This window comes from Oryza glaberrima, chromosome 7, assembly GCF_000147395.1.
Source record: "Oryza glaberrima chromosome 7, OglaRS2, whole genome shotgun sequence".
Lineage (NCBI taxonomy): Eukaryota > Viridiplantae > Streptophyta > Magnoliopsida > Poales > Poaceae > Oryza > Oryza glaberrima.
Window position 1 is genome coordinate 9,502,751 of NC_068332.1, and position 26,232 is coordinate 9,528,982.

The window sequence follows — 26,232 nt, forward strand, 5'->3', positions numbered from 1 at the left end:
GGGCCGGGCCGTGCCGGGCAGGCCTTTTGGCCATCTATAATTGGTGTAGGGGCAGGGGCAGGAGATGTTAAGTTCGAGGGGGCACCGGGAGAGGTGTCACGCCCGAAAATTCACTAGTAATTTCCGAACTAATTTGTGCATAAAATCCTCGTCCAGGAATTAGCCGAGGTACACAAATTGACAGTTTAATATACAAATCCATCATAATAATAACGTTACATACTTACAAAAGAAAAGAAAACAGCAGCGGAATTAACGGTCTAGCGAAGCTCCGGCTCCACTCCCACAGGCAGCTCAACTGGGTTATAAGCCAAACGTCTTCTCCTTCTGGATCCTTTTTCTTCAACTGAGGTTGATTGATTATTGCAAGGTGAGCATATGATATACTCCGCAAGCCACACAGCAAATATGCAAGTGCACATGGATACCAAAGGATGGCATAATATAGGCTCATTTGCAAAAGCAGCATTTAGCAAACATTTAGAAGTAAAACAGTAGAGTAATTATTCATCAATTTTAATCAACACTGAACAGCACACCCATGCTGCTCAGGCCCAACCATCCTGAATAACCATACCCGGCTGTACAGATCTAACTCCAAACCAGGAGCTAAGCAAATTATTACCAGTTATAGCATCAATAGTTATTGTGAGAGATGTGAGACTAATCACGAAAAACATTGTTCAACCCGCCCATTACCGCGGGCACGGCTATTCGAATAGTTTTACTCTAGCCAGAGGTGTACAAATTTACCCACAAGACACAACTCCACAATATGTCACCATATCACCATGTGCCCATGCTGAACATGTCACCATTTGTGTAGTTGTGACAAGACCCCTCATATAGCTCAACTCAAAGCAGCGCACCTTTCCTAGATCATAATCACCCCCTCAGAAACCAGAGGCATGGACTCCCCAGCGACCCCCACGGACTTCTCGCCGCTCCTCAGTCTGGCTCACCACAATGAGCCTTGCTATACAAAGTGTCTAGCCGTTGCCCATTCTGGCTTGTGGTTAGTACGGTTAATGTCTCACACCAGTAGCTCGCGAACCGGTCCTTAATTGTCATGAGCATGACCTTCAAAACCATGCGCTCACAACCCACCATTGTCAAATTTCAATTATCAATTAATTATCATAACACGATTAACCATCGTGAGCTACCATTAAATATAACCATAAGTAATAATGTAATATGATTTATCCCCTTAATGAGCTAATGTTTCTAAGCATGGCTAAGCAATTTTATATATATATATATATATATATATATATATATATATATATATATATATATATATATATATATATAGCATTTAGCTGAACCAAACCAATATATAAGGTTCAAGCTAATCAATTTATTACCCAAGGTATCAAGGAATAGGGTATTCAATTCAAATTGGCCATAACAAGGGAATATGTTCACTCCACCCGGTGATATTCGAAAATAAATGCACAGTTGAAATAAATAGAGAATTTAAATATAGGATTAACATGCTCAAAGGATTGTGTTTAGGATCTGTGTGACTTGCCTTGCAATAATCGGTCTTCAATTAGTCTTCTGAACCACTTCCGACGCACTCACGAACCTTCGCGATAACGAAAACGATAAGCTAACACGCAAAACAGAGAAAAAGACTAACAAAAACCAAATAAAAAGTACATATAAAGTAAACAAACATGTAGATTATGATTTTAAATAAATTTAGGGACTTGAACGGCCTCATTCTGACTTCATATGAATTAGTTATGAATTTTACAAGATTAATTCCAATTAAAGCCTATTAAAGAAAAAAAACTATTCCAAATTAATTCAACAATTTACAATAATTTATAACTGACATATAATAAGATATAAGACTAAAAACATCCTCCGGAAATTATTGGAATGAATTTAGTAGACGACATACAGTAAAAAAAACTAATATGCCATTGAAAAGAGATAGGTGACTAACTGGACATATGACAAGGCAAGCACACGCACTGCCATGCGAGCATGAGGGCCGGCGACCCTAGGCTGCGGCGGCGATGGCGAACGGCTGCACGACGGCGGAAACCGAGAGCACAAGGAGGAATAGGAGGACGCGACGATTCTTACCAACACTTACGTGACGATGAATCAGCGAAGGAGATGGCCGGCGACGAGCTCTGAAGGGCGGCGAGGTACTGGTCGACGATGACAGTGGTGTTCCGGCGATCTTTGGCAGAGGAAAACCAGCGGACGGGCTTCACCTTGGCGCTGCGTTGCCGAAGAAAAGGACGACGATGTCCAGCAACCACGAAGTCGACGGCAAGGCTCGGCCGGAGGTGGAGTAGATCGGCTTCACGTCGACGAGGGGCTTCCAGCGGGTTACAACGAAAAGGAACAGGTGGCCGGGCTTCTTCTACTTCTTGCGAATCCAACGACAGCGACGACGACCGAAGGCGACGATGGACGACAACGAGCGGCGCGGCTGGAGACCAAAACCCAGTGGCAACCCACTGGTTCACGGCGGCGGGCAACCTCCGGTGGAACTCGGCACAAAAGAACCGTCGGCCGGGGTGGAGCTTGACCTTGCGGAGCCGAGAGAGTGGCGGCGCAGGAGGGCGACGGTCGAGGCGACGACAAACGGCGGCTGGAGCGGTTGCCGGCGGCGGACAGAGAAGACGAGCGCGGCGAGGTGGCTAGGGTTAGGAAAAACTTGGGGAAAAAGGAGGAAACGAAAGAGGAGGCCGAGGGTCTGCTATTTATAGAGAGGAATTCGTTTTTGCAACCAATTTTGGAAGGGAAGCAACGGATGCACCGGATTTGATGGAGGAGGAGGCGGCTGCACAGGTTAGCTCGGCTCTGTCTGGAGCTGGAAGACGACACTGTAGCGGCAGGGAGGGAAACTAGACGTTTTGGGCTGGGCCGGAAGGGAGCATTAAAGGACTTCCAATTTAATAAATTAATCAATGAGATGATCTTTGAATTGTTAAAAATACTTCCAATGCTAAAATAATTTCAAGAATAATCCTGAAAATACTTGAACACTTAAAGTACTTAACAAGATTAAAACCAGATTATTTAATGATTAATGTATTATTTAAATAATTACTGAAATGTTCTTTGTATTATTAAAATTAGGAATTGAGCTCCGAAAAATCCGAGAAAATTCCAAAGAGTATAATTATTCATGGAGAATTTAATAAAAATTAAATCCAACCATGCTTTATATTTAGGAAATTTTATTTCCCACATTTAACTTCACTTGTAAATTAATGAACATTTAATATAAGTTCTAAAAATAATTTATTAAATAATTTATAAATCCTAAGACGAAAATCAGGATGTGACAAGAGAGCTCCACGGTGAGAGGTGGGAGATGGCAAGCGGTGAGAGGAGCAGGAGAACAACAAATAAACTGAAACGACATGTGGGCGCAAAGAAAGAGAATGAATAAAGAGGGGAGAGAGGAGCAAGCTCTATACCCAGTTTCATGGTTGAGAGACGTGATTCGACCAAGGGCAGTACTTGAGAGAGGTAAAATAGACGTAATATCTTACATAAAATTTTATATTTTCTTTTACAAAGTATAAATTTAGGGGTATTTACATTCCGTAGTTGCATAGTCAAAATTTTCTAATGAAAAAACTTTTTGTAAAAAGAAATTCTAGTGGAAGTTTCTATCCGTATTCAAAAGTTTCTCGTACAAAATTAATTTTGTCATCAAATTAAATTTATCTCATAAAAAACTATAGTAAGCGACTTTTAAATTTAAAACTTGGTATGTTTGTAATAAAATAACACAATTTGCTCTAACCATTTCCACACGAGGTACACAGATTATGTGTAAAGCAAAATAGGTACACGTCGAATAGTCGCCAAAAAGGCTAACGTGCGCCTACGCACTAGAAATAGAGCTCGCTCATCACGTATCACATGTGCATGTGTCAACGAATGCATCCACATGAGCGGAATCACTAGCGGCCATGAAAATCGGAATTTGTAACAAATTTGATTAGCGATGTCATTAACGATTTTATGCATGACTAGCCGGACGGTTTCTGCTTTCTAACATTTAGAACTTACAATTTAACTCAAATTTTAAAAACTTTCAACTCCAAATTGAATTACATCTAAAATTCAAAACTTTAAACTCAAGATTCAAAAATTTCAACTCTTTGAAAAATTTTTAGTCAAGATTTGAAAACTTCTAACTCAAACTCAAGATTTGAAACTTTGAACTCAGATTTAAAAACTTTTAAGTTAAAATCTAAAAAACTTTCAACTCAAATTGAAAACTTTCAAGTCAAGATATATCCAGGTTTGAATTTTTTAGTTGAATGCTTTAAAATTTGAGTTGAGAGTTTTGAATTTTGAGATGAATGTTTTGAAATTTGAGTTCAAAATTTTCAATATAATGTTTTGAATTTTGAGGTGAAAGACTCAAATTCTAAAATACATTTAAAAAATTCACCAAACAAACGTAAAAAGAACACGGGGAAAAGCTCACGTGACAATAAGTTGCGAAAAAATTGAAAAAAACAATTGTGGAAAAAAAAAAAGTGCGTGGCAGATGTACGTCTGCACCAAATAGAAAACCCCACTTGTCACCCGCAAACTTCATGCATTAACATCAAAACCCGCAAATGTAGATTTTAGTTTAATTTGTTGGGCCATCCACATGAAGAGATAAGATTTTATACATTCCACATGAATCAATAATAAAGTGTCAATTCAAACTAGTAAATTTTAAACTGGTAAATTATACCCCTAGAATAAAGAAGATAAATTATACCCCTATAAAATAAAGAAGAGTGGGCTAAGGGAATTTGCGAGAAAAATACCAGCCGGTCATCTACTAGTTCAAACGGGTTTTCAAAGCACAAAAACACATCCATGTCCGTTTTCAAAGTACAAAGAGTTCTTCATGAGATGCGTTACTACGAAGAAACCATTATGATGCTGAACCTCATGCCAAATCTTGTCCCAAAGTTGGTTTATTCGGCAACAGCAAATACTACTCATTATAGGGATTTCGACAAAGCAAATTTATTCATCAAGCCGAAGTGATACCAAAACAGCCCCGATAGCCAAACCAGTTTACCCAGTATTCCAGTGCCATAGCATTTTTGGTTCCACGACTCTTTTTGTTTCTCTCCTACCAAACACTATCCATGTTTAAGATTACAATTCAATCCAATCATTCCTTCAGTTTTCTAGATTCTTGTCATCAGATCTGATCCAGACCATATACCACCTAACGCATTAAACAAGCACATGGTGCACCATAGTTTGTTTCGAAGATGACACGAGGTGTAAAAAGCCTATTTCTGCCTCAAGACAGTTTACATGACCACGGCAACAGATCCTCTACAGTACTGCCATCTGACTTCGAGGGACTGATAATCTGATATATGAGCCCCACATCCAGCAGGCCCACATGCTAGTAACCCAGTCAGAGGGCAGTACTGCGTAGGAGACTCATCCCATGACCACCATTTCTACAAGGGACTTGCTGCATTACACTATACAACTGAAGCCCAATACTTGTAGTCTCTGAACGACTGAATCTTAAAACTCTCTCTATTCTGTACAACCTAATAAGCTAAGTATATACACTGGTGTATAGTCTATGGTGTTGTTTTAAGCAGTGTGTCTCGATTCTCAAGGGCCAGAAGGGAGATGTGCTGCAACCTGATCCTTAGGCATCAATTTGGTGTTTGTGTATTTCCAATTTAGCGCCAGGCTGAGGAGAGGGTTGAACTGAATCTCCCGATTCATCAGGCTGCATCTGTTGGATACCTCTATCTGTACCAGGAAAGCAGTGTATTACTGTATACCTTTATCTATAGAAGAAAGCAAACCAGAATTGCAGATAACACAGAATCTAAGAAATACACGGCATAATCAATTAGACAGTTAGATGCACTTTTTTAATCAATCCACATTCATCAATTCAGCATCCGCAACACATACTTGATTAAAAGCATGCAATATCGATTCTATTTAAAGTAAAGAAAAAAAAAACTCCATTAGTAGCTTCTGAGATGTTCTTTTAGCAACATCACATCACTGTTCTCAGTTACAAGTAACACTTCATGTTCAAATGCAGCAAAGGCACTATCAGATGGCTTAGTACCTGGTGGAAGAGATAGACCACACCAGTCCAAGATATCTTTCTTAACCTGCTCGAAAATACCATTATTATGTAATATAGGCATAACTACACATCAATTAAAATAATGAGCGGAATGTTAAAGACCTGCCAACGGTTATTGGTAAAGTCAGCTATCTCCCGAATTTTGTTCTTCAGTTGCAACTTAGGGACACAAGGAAATTGCACACGCAATGACTCCACCAATTTGCCTATCCCATAAGGGCATGATGAAATAATTTTTACCTGCATAACAGCATGATTTAGTAGGAACTCTTGAAATAAGAGTTTATAAGAAAATTGTCATTTCATTGTGTACCATCAACTTACAAATTCTGGCAAGTCAGAGCCTGAAATTGATTTGGAGGCCACAGGTGTGCTAGGTCCCTTTTTGTTCAGTCGACCAATTTCCAGATCTTTAATGGGAAAATTAATGTCGACAGGAACATCAATGATGGGTGCCCCCAGGTATTCCTTCATACAGAGAGCTTGCAAACAGAGTTGCTCCACCTTAAGTATTCCAGTGATAGCTTCAGCATCCAATAGGTAAGCTTTCCCATGATCTAGGTTGTATATGACTAAAGGCCTGTCCTTCTTAAGAGCATGTTCAGTGAAGCTACGAAGAGCCTTCTGCTGTTGCAGAACAACATCAAGTTCCTCAATTGCAACCCTGGGAATGCTCAGTAACCTGCAGGTGTCATCTAATTTACCAGACAGAGGTTCAAATTGCACACCCTGCAGGAAATAAATAAGTCTATGAAGAGTGGTGTATAAGGTCAACTTTGTATGAAATAGAAAATTCATATAATAATGAGAATAAAATCTCTTCTGTATAAAAATTATTAACAAAGTATTAAAACAATTAGCAATAATAATAGAGATCTGGAAAACATCCTATGGGACTCCAAAATAGCATCAGCTAGAAATAGCACTTCTTTTTTTCTTGAAAACGCGAGAGAATTGCGTTTCATTTCATTAAGGGGAAGAAAATAAAGGAAATATACAAAGTAGGAGAAACCAAAGCTCTCATAACTGATAAATTTCGATTGTGATATTGTAAAGAGCATTTTCGTATGGTGCCATAAAAAACATCAGAAAATTTAAGCATACCGTCACGAATGATGAAAGCCACGAAATGTCAGTGTAAATGTGAAAAATGCCACTGAGAAAGCTTTACCATCCTAAGGCACCGTTAGCATCCCATTAGCAGAGAAAAATATGAAAAAAACAAAAACATACTTTTGTTCACTTCCTACTCTTCCCACAGTGTTTCAAAATTTAAGGAAATTTAATTTGAAAATTGTGAATTTTAACAATTAAAATGTCGTAATTTAAAATTCCTATTGATTAACATTCTATATTCAGAAGTATATACTGAGAACTTACAAACATAAAACATGAATCATTTTTATTAGCATTTTCAATTTGAATGTCAAGTCCCAGATTATTATAGTTTGAATATAAAGAAAACATGAGTTTACAAAATTTCAATGAGTATAACTTAGAATTAATCTATTCTTAATTAATATTTCATGTTTCAGTATTTTAATTTCATAAACCCTGTATTTTGAAATTGAATGAGGACAATGTCATATGGGGCCACTATAATAAAAATGGAACAAGAACAGAAGAATGGGGGATAAAACTGATCACCTAACTTCTTTGGTATGCACATGTGACAGCATTGTTATTTTTCATATTTTGTGACATTTTGTGATGGTGTTTAGCACTGTGAGGCATTCAGCTATACACAATGGTATTTTGCAAAATCTTGAGCAATTGTGATGCAACCAGAATTTTTTTTCTCATCAACTAACAACTTTAAATTGCCAATTCACAATCCAGTGAAAATTGATGCATCTGATCACTACAAGCAACATGACAATCAAGAAAACAATTATTTCAATTTTCAAGTTGCCTCTTCAGGACACCAATGAGAAAAACAGTACCCATAAAGAAGTCTTGTAGTGATGCATCTGATCACTACAAGCAACATGACAATCAAGAAAACAATTATTTCAATTTTCAAGTCTTCAGGACACCAATGAGAAAAACAGTACCCATAAAAAGTCTCCAAGCTAACAAAATAAGCAACTCAGGTGAAGTTACGAGAAAACAAAGTATTCAAAAAGAAGAAAAAACCACATGAGAAACACCGGCAAGGATTTGAATGGTTTAGGCGCCAGAAGAGGTGCATGTAGCAACAATGCAAAACAAAATATTTTAAAGAAAAGGAGATTAGTTATACCTCATCCTCTGATAGATAATCATTAGGCACTACAAAACTGTTATCAGTTTCCTCTTCAGCATCATGTTTGGAATCCTTTTCACCCATAGCCTCTTCATCATCGTTATCAAAATCGGAGAGGTTTTCACCAGGCTCCTCCTGTATCAAGGCCATCATTAAGACTTCCGTCTATAGCAGAATTTTTTTTTTTAAAAAAGGAAATGATTACCTCTTCCCATTCTTCGTCACTATCAACATCATAGTCCAAAAGGGGATCCACCTTAAAGGGGTGTCTTGCACTAACTGTAGAGCTGTAAAATACATCTTATATGAGAGTGGTATTAGCCATGCATAAAAACGAACTGTTCAAATAATTTGTTTCACCTCTAAAATAAAATTATCAATTTCAAGATATCGACCATACCTCTTCTTTGTCCAGGTACCATAGTATGCTGGTCTATGACTTTTGTCAAACTGTAAAAGCTTCTTTACAAGCCAAACTGAAGAGGATGTGTTAGCATTAGTAGTTTTAGAGGTGTCAGCATTCTCATCATATGATTGGTCAAGTAATTTTGAGAAATTAAGGCTTCCTTGGTGTTCCATTTGAGATGACTGCTCTTTACTTGGAGTTGACACATATTCAGAAGGTGCAGTTGCAGGGCACTTTTGTAGCTTAAGCTCTTTAAATAACTCAATCTTAGGATTTTTCCTATCACCCCATCGGCATAATTCTTTCTGATGATAGAGTTTTCTCCATCTAGCAATCTGCAACCTGCATTGCATAATCACATCATTTTTTTTTATGTGCATGCCATTTACCTATTCACTGTATGATTGACCAAAGCTGAGCACAATAGTTTTGAACTACAACGCAAGTATGCAACAGATATATGACGCAAACTACTTTGTAAACGTTTTGCAAGAAGCCTATGGCCTGATACTGTGGTTTACCCCCAATGATTAACACAATGTTAAGTTTTGAAGGATTAATTACTGAAATCAGTTTTTGTACATGTTAACTGACAGCTGACAAACAGTAGAAAGCATGCATCATCAAGATTTTATTATTAGTAGGAATAAAAGCTAATATGAATATAAAGATAAGTAAACTATATCTTACTTCCAGATTTCATCTGATCTCAACTGATTTTCTTCAGACAATGTACAATCCATTGCTGATGTAGCTGAAGAATCCTCAATCTTGCTGAATACATTAGGATGTGGACTTCTCATTGAATGGTGATTGCCAAGGCTTTCCATGTTGCCACCCTTTTTACCTCTAAGAAAATGCTGCATGAAGTTTGCTTGTTTTTGAATGGAAGCTTGTCTTTTCAGTTCTGCTTGTTGCCTCTCTCTCCTTTTCTGTTCTCTTTCTACTTCTTCCTGATGCTTCTTTGATCGCTTCTTTTGTTCAGCCTTTTCTCTCTCAGCACGTTTTGCTTCTTTCTCAGCTTTTTCTTTGATATGCTTAAGTTCCTTTTCCTGCAATATCATAGACAATATTTAGATGATATGGTAGAACACAATACTGATAAATTAATGCTACCTTCCTAACCTTGAGGCTAGCATCTACTGTCACATACTGCATAAGGATTGTAACACTTTTCCTACTATACAATGATTGGAATCAGAATGCTATCCTGATTATTAGTTTTTCAGTATTATATGCCAATGCAAAAACAATGCCAATTCAATAATAGTTTATGTTGAAACAAACTTCATCTTGCAGAGGAGAAATACAATTATAGAATTTGAATAACTCAATTGTTGTGACTGGATAGTACTAGCTATGATTGTACAGTTTAATCTCAGTGCAAAGAATAAGTCCAGCTAAGGGATAAAAATCTATCCAGTCTGTATTTTACAACTCGATCATGTAATGAAGCAAATCTATTGAAGAACCAGAGTACATAATTTGACTAACTCTAAATTAATTTACTTGTAAATAATATGCTGGTTATTTCTCCAACCTACTCTTACTACGCTAAACCAGTTTGTTGTAACTCCCAGCAGTCCAACAAGCCAAAAACCTGTTTCTATAAACAATTAACACATACTTGCAGAAAACAGAATGCAGTTTATACTGACTGACATCACACTGTATAAATATAATAATTTGACACCACTCTAACAAATTTTAGAGCTCTGTACCTAGAAAAATAATATCATCATGTGATAAATTAATCTACAAGGATTAAAACTTAAAAGTTTCAAATGAACCAGCCAGTTTCCAGTGGACTTTAAATTAACCTCCATCAAATTAAATAGTTGAATCATTTAGTTCTGCTTTTTGACTGATTTTGCCCAGGAATCATCTCAAAAAAATCAGTTAGTATGAATATCCAGAATCCATTTTTGGATACACATATGGAAATATAAAATGTCCTTTCCTAAACTAGTAACACTATGAAAAAAAAAGAAATTCAAAAGGAAGACCTTGCAACAGAGTTCCATGATACACATGAATAAATTTGCTTTTGTTTCAATTTTGTGACAATCCTGCCCTAAATTATGATGTGGAGCCATCTGGACCTTTGATGTTTGCTACATTTGATTTGAGGGAGTCGATGCCACATGGACCTTCTGAGCTCATTGCATGCAGATTCTGGATCCATATAGCGATGAAAAGAGCAACCATTTAAGAATTGATTATTGATAGGAATAAATTCATTTAATGTGGAGAATACCCAAAAGAATACTACAATAGATACACAAGGGAATAAATTAGTCTTCTGAACATTCCTATTTGTTAGTTCACTGGTGATAGTACTATATTACAAAAGAACAATATTAAATATAAGATATCAAGAGGAAAACAACATTATTTTTCTCAAACAAAAGAAGCAACATTGAACCAAATAAATTCAAACAGGAAGCAAGATAGATTTACACTTTAGTAATTCCCAAATGTTCATAACGGGTTACATTACTCACTTTAATATAGCAGTAAAAGAAATATAGGAAACAAAAGGTAAAAACTTTCTGCATGTGTGAAATGAGGACTTGCTTTCAGTTTTTGCTCCTTTTGAACTTGGTGATCTATCCTTTTCTGTTCCTTTGAAGCTTTCAAACTGCTTCTCTCCTTTGTTTTGGTATCCTTTTGAGCCCTTTTGGACAAAACACAAGGTCCGAAGTAAGTAATGTTAAAACTTTTAAGAAACGTATAGATGAAGTAAGAAATATATATGTCAGGAAGTAGATGAAGCAAGAATAATACATGTCGGATTTTAACTTCTCCACCAAAGAGCGAATACCATCAAGATTTAGTATATCCTGACTAGCATTTACAGATCCAGTGTTCTTCTGGTTGACATGTACTTTAGGAGTTCCTGTGGCCAACAAATCTCCAGCAGAGTAAAACATGGGGTACACATATCCATAATCCCTTACAGGTTAAGCAACATACAATCAACATTGAGTCCAATTACAATGCAATAGAGATAACTGTAATATACCTTAAATAATTTTAAAAAAATCAACAATCCAATCAAGATATAATAGCAAACTTAGGAACGTCCAGAAGGCATTCATTCATAAAACTAAACAAAAGTATACAGCTGGCAAATAAGGTAGACCAACTATGCAGAGTGTAAGATAGAATTGGGGCACACATAGTTAGAATCAGAATGATATTTTTTTGACGGAAAATCAGAATGACAATTGGATCTGCTAAGCTATTTGTCACTAGTTGAGATCGGTGAAAATCCGGTCAGAGAGCAGATTAATTTTTTAGTGGTGCTGCACCAATTATTCCTATTCACATGTGTCAACATTGCAGTAGTAAATAAAGTTGGTCGGCAGAGACAGTAGCATTTGCTGAACGACATCATTTAATTGTTGCTAGAGTTTTGTTTCAGTACTCCACCTTAATTTTTTTCATAACAGAAGATTGTAAAAAACTCCCAGCACCTCCACCTAATGAAGCACACAGCCTAACTCCACCATAATAAAGCTTGCTAACCTTACTGCAAAAAACAGTTACGTGCTTGCCCTAGTAATTTTTTTAAAAGATGAAATCTATAGCTAGGCAGTCTATAATGTAAACATTCTGTTTTCATAGGATAATCAAATATTCCGTACATGTCTACCATGCATGGGATAATACTATATCCATATGTTATTGTCTGGATCTACATACCATGAATTATCTGTTTGTTGGTTTTCTTTTTGCCGTATTGTGATTAACTAATTGGCAGAGGGGTAATGACTAATGAACATTTGGTCCCTCAGATTTTTCATGGGATTTAGAATGATGCATTGGCCCGTATCCTTCACAATCATTAAAACTAAACTTGTGAAGTTGATTTTTTAAAAAAAAACAATTGCCCTACTTCTGACTAGAATTCAAAGCTGATTTTGAGTTTTTTTTAGTCTTAATTTTATGCTTCATAACTTTTGTTGCACTGCTCTCCTTTCATGACTGCCAAGAAGATGAGTAAAAAAAAATCTACCTAAAATTATTCTTAAATATCAAGCTAAAAAATCGAAGATTGCTTTGGATTATATCCAGAGTCAGGCCATGTTCGGTTGATGATGTTGAAATATTTCACACATATGTGGTCGGGATTGAAGAAAAGTGCATCCATGCATTGAAAAGAGTTACCGCACAAAATATCATATATTTTGAATTGGAAATTATTAAGCTAATTATTAGGATGATATCATTTTCAGGGTCATGTACGATGAGAGATATTGTTCTGAGGGTGCACAGGAGGTCCAGACTCCAGAGCCCAGCAGGCAGGAGTATCATAGCACCAGCAGCTAAGATGGAAGGAAGCAGCCAAGGATAGGCTGAGATGGACACAGGAGGAACAGAATGTTCTCAGGTGTGTTCTGTTTTATTCTTTGGATAAAGGATTTAATGTGTTAATTTTAATTACATTGTTTTCACTAAATATACTTTAATGCAATATTGTAATGATTCAAGTGAAACATAATAATATACCAAGTGTATGTTTTAGTTTAGATTAAAATTTCATCATTAAGTCTATAACGAAATATATTTGTGCATTATGTTAGAATTTCAATGGTTGCTATCATTGAGAAGAGGATGGCACTCGAGATGGGGCAATTTTCTGGTTTTCTTCATTCACAAAACACAAAAGCCATACCTTCCCGAGGGAGGTTGGATACATATATATATATAGCCATAGCTGGCTGGATGGCTGCTAGCTAATTGCTGCCCACACTAGTCTACAATTTGAACGCGATGCTGTCCTAGAGAGCATCCAAACTGAATAAAGCATAAAGGAGATGCTAGATGCTGTCCTAGGGATGCTAAAAGCAAAACCGAAAGATGCTAAAAGCAAAACTGAAAGGATGTTGTCCTAAAAGGGGAAAAACAACCTAAAAGCAAGAGAAGGACCACAAGGACCAAAGACCACAAGGCTTATTCCATCATTCTCCCCCTAAGTCTTGTGCGTCGTCTTGTGGGAAAGTTGGGCCATCCCGATCCTGGAGCAGAGCTCGAGGAACTTGATCCTCCCAAGAGGCTTGGTAAGCAAGTGCGCAAGCTGGTCCTTGGTGTTGATGTAGCTCGCCTTGATGCTCCCTTCCTCCAAGTAGCTTCGGATGAAGTGGTACCTCACCCGGATGTGCTTGCTCCGTTCGTGGAAAACGGGGTTCTTTGCCAGGGCCAGAGCGGACTTGCTGTCCACCCTGAGCTCTACCGCTCCAGTGTCTCTGCCGAGGAGATCACCAAGCAGTCGAGCAAGCCAGAACGCCTGGGTCGAAGCAGCGGATGCCGCCATGTACTCGGCCTCGCAGCTGGACAGGGCCACCACCTGCTGCTTAACCGACTGCCAGCTAACGAGGCACTCGCCGAGGAAGAAGAGAATCCCGCTCGTGCTCTTGCTGGTGTCAATGTCGCCGGCGTGGTCGCTGTCGCTGTACCCGACGAAGTGTGCCTTGCCAGGACACCTCGGGTAGTAGAGACCGTGGTCGAGAGTCCCCGCAACGTAGCGGATGATCCTCTTCACAGCCTGCTGGTGCTCCGTCGTCGGTCGCTGCATGAACCGACTGACGTAGCCGACGGAGAAGGCCAAGTCCGGCCGTGTGTGGGTGAGGTAGCGAAGGCTCCCCACAAGGCGCCGGTACTGTGTAGCATCCACCTCCTCCGCCGTGCTGTCGCGGCTCAGCTTCAGTCTCTCCTCCATCGGAGTGAGAGCTGGGTTGCAATCGGTGAGCCCAGCCAGCTCAACGACGCGCTTGGCGTAGGCGGTCTGTCGAAGCGTGATCCCGGAGTCGTCCTGGTGCACTTCGATCTCCAGGTAGAAGGAGAGAGGCCCCAGATCACTCATCTGGAAGGTGGCCTTCATCTCCTCCTTGAACGCCGCCTCCTCCGCATCCTTGGTGCCAGTGATCACCAAGTCGTCGACGTAGACACCCACCAGCAAGGCATTTCCTCTATTGCCCCGCCAGTAGATGGCCGCCTCGTGCGGGCTTTGCTCGAAGCCCATCCCCTTGAGCATAGAATCCAACTTGGCATTCCACGCCCTCGGTGCCTGCCGCAAGCCGTAGAGGGCCTTGTGCAGGCGTAGCACCTTGCCCTCCTTGCCGGGGAGCACGAATCCCGGCGGCTGGTGCACGTAGACCTCCTCCTTCAAGTCGCCGTTCAGAAATGCCGACTTGACGTCCATGTGATGGACACCCCAGCCTTCCTGAGCAGCCAGCGCAAGGAGTCGCACGGACTCCATCCGTGCCACGGGAGCGAAGGCATCGTCGTAGTCGATCCCCTCCTGCTGCACGAAGCCGCGTGCCACCAAGCGAGCCTTGTGCTTGACGATGGCTCCGGCTTCATCCCTCTTCAGCTTGAACACCCACTTAAGGGTGATCGCGCGGTGACCACGAGGGAGGTCAGCAAGCTCCCAGGTGCGATTCTCCTGAACCGCGTCCATCTCCGACTGCATCGCGGCACGCCATGCCGCATGTTTCTCGGCCTCTGCAAAAGACCGAGGCTCACCGTCGTCGCACGCAAGGTGCAACTGCGCCTCCAGGTCGCGAGGCACCAGTCCCGGCACTGGCTGGTCGCCGAGAAGATCCTGCATCGTACGGTACCGTAGCTGCTCGCCGTCGTGGTACGCGTCGATGCGCTCCCCGTCGTGGGAGAGCGGAGTAGCGAACTCCACCGGGCTGCGCTCAACACGAGCTGGCGTCGGAGTAGACGTGCCCGGAGGAGTGGCTATTGGTGCTGGAGCGCGTGGGGACAACGGCTGGGGTGGTGTCGACGAAGAGCTCGTCGTAGTCGAAGTCGTGGCCCGAGGGTGTGTTGGTGTTGGAGTCGGTGGAGGCTCGGGGACTGGGGTAGACACGCTCGGTGAAGAAGAGTTGCCTACTCCCCCAGCTCCCTCGAAGTGGACGTACTCGATGGTGAAGTCGTCGTACGTCGGAGTCGAACCATCATCCACCGCCTTGTCCCATACCCACCCTCGCCCTTCGTCGAACACTACGTCGCGCGCTGTGCACACACGCTGTGTCTCCGGGTCGAGGATGCGGTAGGCCTTCGAGCCCTCCGCGTAGCCGATGAACACCCCTGGGGTGCTCCTGTTGTCAAGCTTGCCGATGTGGCCAAGCTCCTTGGCAAACGCGAGGCAGCCGAAGACCCGTAGGTGGGAGACCGCCGGCTTGCGCCCATGCCAAGCCTCGTACGGTGTCCTGCCATCGAGGGCCTTGGTAGGCGAGCGGTTGAGGATGTAGACGGCTGTCACCACCGCCTCCCCCCAGAAGATGGCCGGCATCCCCCTCTGCTTGAGGAGAGCCCGAGCCATCCCCACAACCGTCTGGTTGCGCCGCTCGACGACGCCGTTCTGCTGCGGGCTGTACGGCGCGGTGTAGTGGCGCTGAATGCCCTCATCAGTGCAGTACGACGCGAATTCAGCCGCCGTGAATTCCCCGCCGTTGTCGGTGCACAGCACGCCCAGCTTGCGGCCGCACTCCGCCTCTGCAGCGGCCTGCGCACGCCTGATGGCATCCGCAGCCTCTTCCTTGCTGCCGAGTACCATCACCCACATGTAGCGGGAGAGGTCGTCGACGAGCAGCAGGAAGTAACGTCGTCCTCCTGGTGTGGCCGGTGTCACTGGGCCACACAAGTCCCCGTGCACGAGCTCGAGCCGCTCCTTGGCTCGGAAGCTCGTCTGCTGGGGAAAGGGGAGCCGCCGCTGCTTCGTTACCACGCAGACGTCGCAGAGCTGCTCCACGTGGTCAAGGCACGGCATGCCTCGCACCATCTCCTTGGCACTGAGCTGCTTCAGGGCCTCGAAGTGGAGGTGCCCGAAGCGCTCGTGCCACTGCCACGCCTCGTCGTCCCGACGAGCAGCGAGGCAAACTGGTTGTGCGACCTGCGTGCTGAGGATGTAGAGTCGATTAGTGCCTCTGGTTACCTTGGCAAGAAGGCGACGACGGCGATCCCAAATCCTCATGAGTCCGTCCTCGACCAATACACGTGAGCCGTTCTCATCCAGCTGTCCCACGATGATGATAGAATTCCTCAATGCAGGGATGTAGTAGACTCCGGTGAGCAGCCTGTGCTCACCGGACTTGGCGATGAAGGTGACGGAGCCAACGCCCTTGATCTCCACGCCGGAGGCGTCCCCAAACTTGACGGAGCCTCGGACGCTGGAGTCGAACTCGGTGAAGAACTCCCGTCGGCCGGTCATGTGATGGGTGGCGCCGGTGTCGAGGTACCAACCATCAGCCTTGTCGTTGCTGGAGCCGTTGCAGAGGGAGACGAGTACCTTCGGCTCATCAAGGTGGACAAAGGCCATTTCGGCCGGTGCCGCTGGAGGTAGCTCGATGCTTGCGTGAGCCAGGAGCAGAGCAGGCTCTTCCTCCTCCACCCGTGCAACGTGGGCCTGGCCGCGTCGTGGCTGGCGACAGTCTTTGGCCCAATGGCCAAGCTTGCCACAGTTGCAGCAGGCGTCATCTCATGCCGGCTTGTGGTTGCCGGCGGCGCCACCTTGGGTGCCTCTGCGAGCACCACCCTCGGCGCGTCTTCGCGCCCACCGCAACTGGACACCTCCGCGCCCCTTGCGCAGCTTGCGGACGCCTGTCGAGGGAGAAGACTCCCCCTTCCTCCCGTCGCTCTGAGAGGCCTCCCACTGCTCTCGAGTGAGATGGAGCTTCCCGCCGATGGTGATAGGCCCCGAGAGAGGCTGTGGCTCATCACCATCGACGACCTTGAGGCGACCTAACGCCTCCTCGATCGACATCGTGGAGAGGTCCAGCAGAGACTCGATCGAGCGAGCGATCTACCTGTACTTCTCTGGGACGCAGCAAAAGAGCTTCTCGACAGCTCTCTCCTCGTCGTAGGTGTTGTCGCCGTACTGCACCATTTTCTGCAAGAGAGTGTTGAGACGGAGAGCAGAGTCATCAACATCCTCACCTGGCTTGAAGGCCAGGTTCTCCCACTCCTTGCAAAGTGCCTGCAGTGTGGACTTGCGGGCGTGGTCGCTGCCGATGCGTGCCGCAGCGATGGCGTCCCAGGCCTCCTTGGCAGTCCGCTTCTGGGAAAGAGAGAACTGCATCTCGGGCGGGACTGCAGCGATGAGGGCATCCAGTGCCCGCCGATCCTCGTCGTAGTCGACGTCGCCGTACCGGACTGCCCCCCACATGTGCCGCACCTGGAGCCTCACCCTCATCACCGCGGCCCACTCGATGTAGTTGGTTTTGGTGAGGGTAGGCCACCCACCGCAGGGACCAAAGTCCCTGACCACCGTCTGGACGCCGTGGTGACCATGGCGCCGGTCAGGGGAGAGAGAGCCGCGCTGCCTGCGAAGGCCGCGTGCGAGCTCCGGGCTGCCGCCGGCACGTCCGCGCCCGTCTAGGTTCCCGTCGGCGGGCGCGTGGTCCCTTGGGCCGCCGCCACCGCCGCCGTGGAGGTGGGCTGCTGCCCACAGCTCTGCCCGCTCCCGTGCCCTTCCTCTTGCCAGCTCCTCAAGCTCCCTGTCGGCGGTGATGTCGCCGGCGATGGAGCCGTTGATGCTGCTGCGCAAGGTCTCAACCTCTACCTTCGCCGCACATGCCGCATCTTCCGCCGCCTCCGCCTCCGCCTCCGCCCTGGCTGCTGCCAACTCTGCTGCCGCCAGTCTGGCCGCCCTCGCTGCTGCTGCAGCGGTCTGAGCCGTTGCTCGCCTGCGCTCTTCGACTGCGGCGAGCTCGGCGTCCTGCTGACGCTGAGTGCTCGAGGCGACCGAACGCCGAGACCGAGCTTCGGACATGGCGCACCTCCTGGGGGCTGCTGCGTGGAGAGGGGGAAGGGAAAGGGGAAGGAGGAGCAACCGGTGCTGCTGCTGCTGCTGCTGCTGGCTGAGAGCTCAACCGAGCTTGGGAAGGGGTGGAACAAGAGATGTTTAGCCTACAGGAAAGTGTTGCTCTGATATCAGATGTTAGAATTTCAATGGTTACTCTCATTGCGAAGAGGATGGCACTCGAGATGGGGCAATTTTCTGGTTTTCTTCATTCACTAAACACAAAAGCCATACCTTCCCGAGGGAGGTTGGATACATATATATAGCCATAGCTGGCTGCTAGCCTATTGCTGCACCCTCCTAGTCAAAAATTCGAAATTTGAATGGGATGCTGTCCTAGAGGGCATCCAAACTAAATAAAGCATAAAGGAGGCATAAAGGAGATGCTAACTGCTGCTGTCCTACTAACCGCAGCTGTCCTAGCAACTGAAAAATATGCTAAAGGGGTAGATGCTGTCCCGAAAAGGTGAAACTACCCAAAAGCAAAAAGAAGAATCACGACCGAGGACCACAAAGACTTATCCAACAGCCTACTCTCCCAGCTCCCTCGAAGTGGACGTACTCGATGGTGAAGTCGTCGTATGTCGGAGTCGAACCATCATCCACCGCCTTGTCCCATACCCACCCTCGCCCTTCGTCGAACACTACGTCGCGCGCTGTGCGCACACGCTGTCTCCGGGTCGAGGATGCGGTAGGCCTTCGAGCCCTCCGCGTAGCCGATGAACACCCCTGGGGTGCTCCTGTCGTCGGGCTTGCCGATGTGGCCAAGCTCCTTGGCGAACGCGAGGCAGCCGAAGACCCATAGGTGGGAGACCGCCGGCTTGCGCCCATGCCAAGCCTCGTACGGTGTCCTGCCATCGAGGGCCTTGGTAGGCGAGCGGTTGAGGATGTAGACGGCTGTCACCACCGCCTCCCCCCAGAAGATGGCCGGCATCCCCCTCTGCTTGCGGAGAGCCCGAGCCATCCCCACAACCGTCTGGTTGCGCCGCTCGACGACGCCGTTCTGCTGCGGGCTGTACGGCGCGGTGTAGTGGCGCCGAATGCCCTCATCAGCGCAGTACGACGCGAATTCAGCCGCCGTGAATTCGCCGCCGTTGTCGGTGCGCAGCACGCGCAGCTTGCGGCCGCACTCCGCCTTTGCAGCGGCCTGCGCGCGCCTGATGGCATCCACATCCTCTCCCTTGCTGCCGAGGACCATCACCCACATGTAGCGGGAGAGGTCATCGACGAGCAGCAGGAAGTAACGTCGTCCTCCTGGTGTGGCCGGTGTCACTGGGCCACACAAGTCCCCGTGCACGAGCTCGAGCCGCTCCTTGGCTCGGAAGCTCGTCTGCTGGGGAAAGGGGAGCCGCTGCTGCTTCGTTACCACGCAGACGTCGCAGAGCTGCTCCACGTGGTCAAGACACGGCATGCCTCGCACCATCTCCTTGGCACTGAGCCGCTTCAGGGCCTCGAAGTGGAGGTGCCCGAAGCGCTCGTGCCACTGCCACGCCTCGTCGTCCCGACGAGCGGCGAGGCAAACTGGTTGTGCGACCTGCGCGCTGAGAATGTAGAGTCGATTAGTGCCTCTAGTTATCTTGGCAAGAAGGCAACGACGGCGATCCCAAATCCTCATGAGTCCGTCCTCGACCAACACGCGTGAGCCGTTCTCATCCAGCTGTCCCACGCTGATGATAGAATTCCTCAGCGCGGGGATGTAGTAGACTCCGGTGAGCAGCCTGTGCTCACCGGACTTGGTGGTGAAGGTGACGGAGCCAACACCCTTGATCTCCACGCCGGAGGCGTCCCCGAACTTGACGGAGCCTCGGACGCTGGAGTCGAACTCGGTGAAGAATTCCCGTCGGCCGGTCATGTGATGGGTGGCGCCGGTGTCGAGGTACCACCCATCAGCCTTATCGTTGCTGGAGCCGTTGCAGAGGGAGACGAGTACCTTCGGCTCATCAAGGTGGAGGAAAGCCGCTGCGGCCGGTGCCGCTGGAGGTAGCTCGATGCTTGCGTGAGCCAGGAGCAGAGCCGGCTCTTCCTCCTCCACCCGTGCGATGTGGGCCTGGCCGCATCGTGGCTGTCGACAGTCTTTGGCCCAATGGCCAAGCTTGCCACAGTTGCAGCAGGCGTCGTCTCGTGCCGGCTTGTGGTTGCCGGTGGCAACGCCCTGGGCGCCTTTGCGGGCGCCACCCTCGGCACGTCTTCGCGCCCACCGTAGTTGGACACCTCCCCGCGCCTTGCGCGGCTTACGGCCACCTGTCAGGGAAGATGACTCCCCCTTCCTCCCGTCACCCTGAGAGGCCTCCCACTGCTCCCGAGTGAGATGGAGCTTCCCGCCAATGGTGATGGGCCCCGAGAGAGGCTGTGGCTCATCACCATCGACGACCTTGAGGCGACCTAACGCCTCCTCGATCGACATCGTGGAGAGGTCCAGCAGAGATTCGATCGAGCGAGCGATCTGCCTGTACTTCTCTAGGACGCAGCGGAAGAGCTTCTCGACAGCTCTCTCCTCGTCGTAGGTGTCGTCGCCGTACTGCACCATTTTCTGCAAGAGAGTGTTGAGACGGAGAGCAGAGTCATCAACATCCTCACCTGGCTTGAAGGCCAGGTTCTCCCACTCCTTGCGGAGTGCCTGCAGTGTGGACTTGCGGGCGCAGTCGCTGCCGATGCGTGCCGCAGCGATGGCGTCCCAGGCCTCCTTGGCAGTCCGCTTCTGGGAAAGCGAGAACTGCATCTCGGGCGGGACTGCAGCGATGAGGGCATCCAGTGCCCGCCGATCCTCGTCGTAGTCGACGTCGCCGTACCGGACTGCCTCCCACATGTGCCGCACCTGGAGCCTCACCCTCATCACCGCGGCCCACTCGATGTAGTTGGTTTTGGTGAGGGTAGGCCACCCACCGCAGGGACCAAAGTCCCTGACCACCGTCTGGACGCCGTGGTGACCATGGCGCCGGTCAGGGGAGAGAGAGCCGCACTGCCTGCGAGGGCCGCGTGCGGGCTCCGGGCTGCCGCCGGCACGCCCGCGCCCATCTGGGTTCCCGTCGGCGGGCGCGCGGTCCCTTGGGCCGCCGCCGCCGCCGCCGTGGAGGTGGGCTGCTGCCCACCGCTCTGCCCGCTCCCGTGCCCTTCTTCTTGCCAGCTCCTCAAGCTCCCTGTCGGCGGTGATGTCGCCGGCGATGGAGCCGTTGATGCTGCTGCGCAAGGTCTCAACCTCTACCTCCGCCGCACGTGCCGCATCTTCCGCCGCCTCCGCCTCCGCCTCAACCATGGCTGCTGCCAACTCCGCTGCCGCCAGTCTGGCCGCCCTCGCTGCTGCTGCAGCGGTCTGAGCCGTTGCTCGCCTGCGCTCTTCTGCTGCGGCGAGCTCGGCGTCCTACTGACGCCGAGTGCTCGAGGCGACCGAACGCCGAGACCGAGCGTCGGACATGGCGCACCTCCGGGGGGCTGCTGCGTGGAGAGGGGGAAGGGAAAGGGGAAGGAGGAGCAACCGGTGCTGCTGCTGCTGCTGGCTGAGAGCTCAACCGAGCTTGGGAAGGGGTGGAACAAGAGATGTTTAGCCTAAAGGAAAGTGTGGCTCTGATACCAGATATTAGAATTTCAATGGTTACTCTCATTGAAAAGAGGATGGCACTCGAGATGGGGCAATTTTCTGGTTTTCTTCATTCACAAAACACAAAAGCCATACCTTCCCGAGGGAGGTTGGATACATATATATATAGCCATAGCTGGCTGGATGGCTGCTAGCTAATTGCTGCCCACACTAGTCTAAAATTTGAACGCGATACTGTCCTAGAGAGCATCCAAACTGAATAAAGCATAAAGGAGATGCTAGATGCTGTCCTAGGGATGCTAAAAGCAAAACCGAAAGATGCTAAAAGCAAAACTGAAAGGATGCTATCCTAAAAGGGGAAAAACAACCTAAAAGCAAGAGAAGGACCACAAGGACCAAAGACCACAAGGCTTATTCCATCACATTAATGCAGAATCTATCTGCATATCGAAATATTACTCATTTCCAAACTAGGTTATATTTCCTAAGGATTACAGTTGATGAACTATGAGCCATTGTCAGCTTGAATGCTTCATATGCTTTAAAAGAAATGGCCATTAACTTCATCTGTGAGAACCCTGAACTTCCAAGCTAGCATGCACTTAATTAAACCCTAAATAGCCTGTTTATTAACAAAATCATCAAGACCAAGGGAAATAAGAGAGAATCTTTGTACATTAGTTTACAGACTTTGAATTCATTGCATGCTGCTGGTCATACAACAGCAATGTGATGGTATACATGGCAACCCGCCTAATTCTTATTAAAAGCATAAGTACGTTTTTTCGCTGAATATAGGATAAATAAAGCAAGTTAGCTGACTTTTCTTGTAAACATTAGCAACATAGCAAGTGAGCAAAAATATCCAATGGTTTCAACATGAAACACAAATAATAGACACATAAACAATCAAAGAGAAGATTAAGGGTTCAAACAGCACAGGCACTAATCATGATACACATGTTATTGCCATATTATAAAAATCATGCGCATCCGCGTTAATTGCACAAACTTCATTAATTATACATTAACAGGTTCAACATCAGATATCAGCCTCTTCCTTTGTGAGAAACAATCAAATGATAGGATAGTTAAGCAACAAACAAAATAAAATATGATTTTTTGGTTCATACTTCAGGTTGCACATTGTCAATTGAGCAATACTTTGATCCGGTTAGGATTATGAAATGATCATACCTGAAATAGCCAGAATCCTTTCATGGATTAGCTTCCGAGCCGTACGTCTGATCTGCAAACTCCCACGAAGTTGTGAAGGCAGTAGCTTCAAATCTCGCGTCTTATCCCACAGGGTCATATTACAGATCAGAAAAGATTGAGAGTTAGAACATGATCATGTGATGAAAAGAAACATATGGATCGTCATTCTTTTTCTTTCTTTTTTTTTGTGAGGATATGAATCTTCATTCATTACCTCCCAACACCAAAGCTTTGATTTAGACTCATCCACCAACACCTGATCATGTATATCAGAAATCCCATATGACATTCTCTGACCAATGTTATTCACAGCGCTGCTAATGAAAGACTTTGTGACGCCATCTCGCAGCTCCATCCTCCTGTAGATTTCATCCACCAACTTATCATAGGGAAGACTGCTTTCCTCCAGCAAGCAAGCTACAATCGAGTCATTAGTAGAGCAGCCAATCTCCTCTGGCTTCAACTGATAACCAGAGACCTCCTTGTAATAATCAAACAATGCGTCAATCTCTCCCTGCAATCCAGCAGATGCAACTTCTTCATCCACCAGGGTCCTCTTCCTCTTTGGCTGCTTCTTGGAGACATCAGGAATCCGAGAAGCAGTTTCGCTGGCTAGACCATCCATAGCTGATTCTTTTGCTTCATCACCATCCATCTGAAAACCTTGGATTAAATGCCATTCCGATTAGATAGAAATGGAATAAATGCTGGCATTATCCAGAAATATTTTTGTAGGAACAAAATAAGAAGTCTTTTTAGATTTTGCCAAAACAAGAAACAATAGATTACAAATCCCTCTGATTCACACTAATATTCTGAACAATACACGTAAATCAATCAAATAATTGTGCTTTTGTAGTAATCTGGATAATGCTCAAAACACCAGCAATCCAAGAAACCCATTCACCACCCATGAACAGAATATCCAAGAAACAGATTCCTTATCGGAAAAAAAAACAGAAATCTATCACCGCGCAAAAAAATGTAACAACCTTCAAAGCGATGATCTCGGCAAATCGGCCTGTAGTGAAGAAAAATCCTTAACAAAAACAACTTGAGACAAACAAATAAGCAAAGGCAAAAGGAGAAAAAAAAACAAACAAATTATCCAGGACAAGAACAGCAAGAACCTCCATTTCGCTCATCCACGCCATCCAAGCACCGAGAAACCTCCATCAGAACGAAAACCTCACCAAGATTGAACCAAATCGCTGCATCGCAAAGAAGGAATAAAAGAACCCCAAATCTTTCACCAAGAACTCGAGAGAAGCGACCCGCACTACCTCCCAGCGCGTCCGGCGAACCAATCGCCCGGGCGGATCCTCCTAGATTGATCCCGATTTGCGCCCCCGCCGCCCCCCAACGCGCTCACGTTGCTCTACCTCGCCTCTGTTGTTGGCAAGAACTGGGATACGAAGCGGCTGGAGCGAGGAGGAGGACGAAGAAACCCACGGCAGCAAACGTTTTTTCCTGCGAGTGCGTCGAGATTCGTGCGCGCCGCGGGACAGTTGGACGGCGGCGATGTTGTTCGGGGGGCGGAGGAGGGGGACGGGGAGCGTGACGGGAGGCGCGTGGCGGGCTCGTGTTCCCGCCAGCAGTTTCCATTGCATGGATGGAATTGCTATGCGTACCCGGCACTCTCCCAGGCTCAATTCAACATCTGAATTCCTTTCTACTAGCGCTATTTTTTTCCCACCAAAACTAAGGTAGATTACCTTAAACTGACCAAGGATGTGTTTGGAACTGTTGGTTCTCATCCCCTCCGCCTCATTTTCCACGCAAACGCTTTTCATACGGTTAAACAGTGTATTTTTTACAAAAAGTTTCTATGCAAAAGATGCTTAAAAAATCATATTGATTCATTTTTTTTAAAAAAAGCTAATACTTAATTAATTACACGCTAATGGACTGCTCTGTTTTCCGCGCGCATGCGTGCTGGGAACAGATTGTTGCGAATACAGCCCAAGGTTGTGCTCTCACCCTAGGTTTCTTAACTCATCTCTCTCGTTTTCCGTGCGCACGTTTTTCAAACTACTAAACGGTGAGTTTTTTGCAAAAAGTTTCTATACGAAAGTTGCTTAAAAAAATCATACTGATCCATTTTTGAAAAAAAATAGCTAATACTTAATTAATCACATGCTAATGGACCGTTCTGTTTTCCATGAACCTCCAGCGAACACAGCCTAAGTCATCATGGGAATGTCACTATCGATGGGCAGATGATCTGCCACTAAAGCATTATCGGTCACTAATGATAGTCGTAAATCCATGTCAAATGTACAACTTAAATCAAGTGGGTTGGTTTCAACAAAAAAGAAAAAACCTAACTAGGCTACGTATCGCTTGAGATCATAAATGCAAATGGGGGCGTGAAAATTTTACATTTTGGTTGCCCAAGATGGCTCCTACCACTCTAAAACTATGCATTTTTCATCGTCCAGTAAACTTACAAAAGGAGTAGATGCCATGAAATGTGAGTAAGTTGTAAATTAATGTGGTTGTTATTCCCGCATGGGAGTGTATGCATGATCTTTATCTGTTGTTTCTAGCCAAGGTTGGTATTTTGCCGATGTGTCCATAAGTTGCTGGAGTTTGAGATGTGCTTGATTGGACAGTATTGGATGGAGGTTCGATGGCCCAAGTGCTGTGTATGAATTGTGAAGGTACTCTGCAGTTGATGTTGGTTGCGAAGGAGGCCGGTGTTGGGTATGCAATGAAGAAACGACCCACATTTGTCTAGTGGTCTCTCTAGGGTTGCGTTGATTGACCGTTTCATGCTAAAACTTTGGTTGATATGATCATTGGCTCTAAGGCACCATATATTTTTTTTCCAAATTGGTGTGTCATTGGGTTTTGCTTTGAAAGGTATTTGGTATTGTAGGTGATG

The 26,232-nt window shown here is 45.9% G+C and overlaps 1 protein-coding gene across 2 annotated transcripts; it reads right to left on the reverse strand.

Annotated features, from left to right (window-relative positions):
• Positions 1-4,852: 4,852 nt before the first annotated feature.
• Positions 4,853-24,836, reverse strand: LOC127780127 (chromatin assembly factor 1 subunit FSM-like). Of its 2 annotated transcripts, none has more exons than XM_052307090.1 (13): positions 24,629-24,836; positions 23,560-24,000; positions 23,325-23,424; positions 11,566-11,677; positions 11,356-11,455; positions 9,469-9,830; positions 8,773-9,120; positions 8,578-8,659; positions 8,370-8,507; positions 6,452-6,856; positions 6,230-6,367; positions 6,107-6,152; positions 4,853-5,775 (listed from the first exon to the last, which is right to left on the reverse strand). In XM_052307090.1, the coding sequence occupies exons 2-13, from the start codon at positions 23,998-24,000 to the stop codon at positions 5,669-5,671; spliced, it is 2,379 nt and encodes a 792-aa protein (XP_052163050.1). In that variant the 5' UTR covers positions 24,629-24,836; the 3' UTR covers positions 4,853-5,668. The 2 variants fall into 2 exon arrangements, with proteins under 2 accessions (XP_052163050.1, XP_052163049.1); XM_052307089.1 differs by having other exon boundaries at positions 4,854-5,775; positions 23,560-24,008; positions 24,629-24,835.
• Between the last annotated feature and the right edge of the window lie 1,396 nt (positions 24,837-26,232).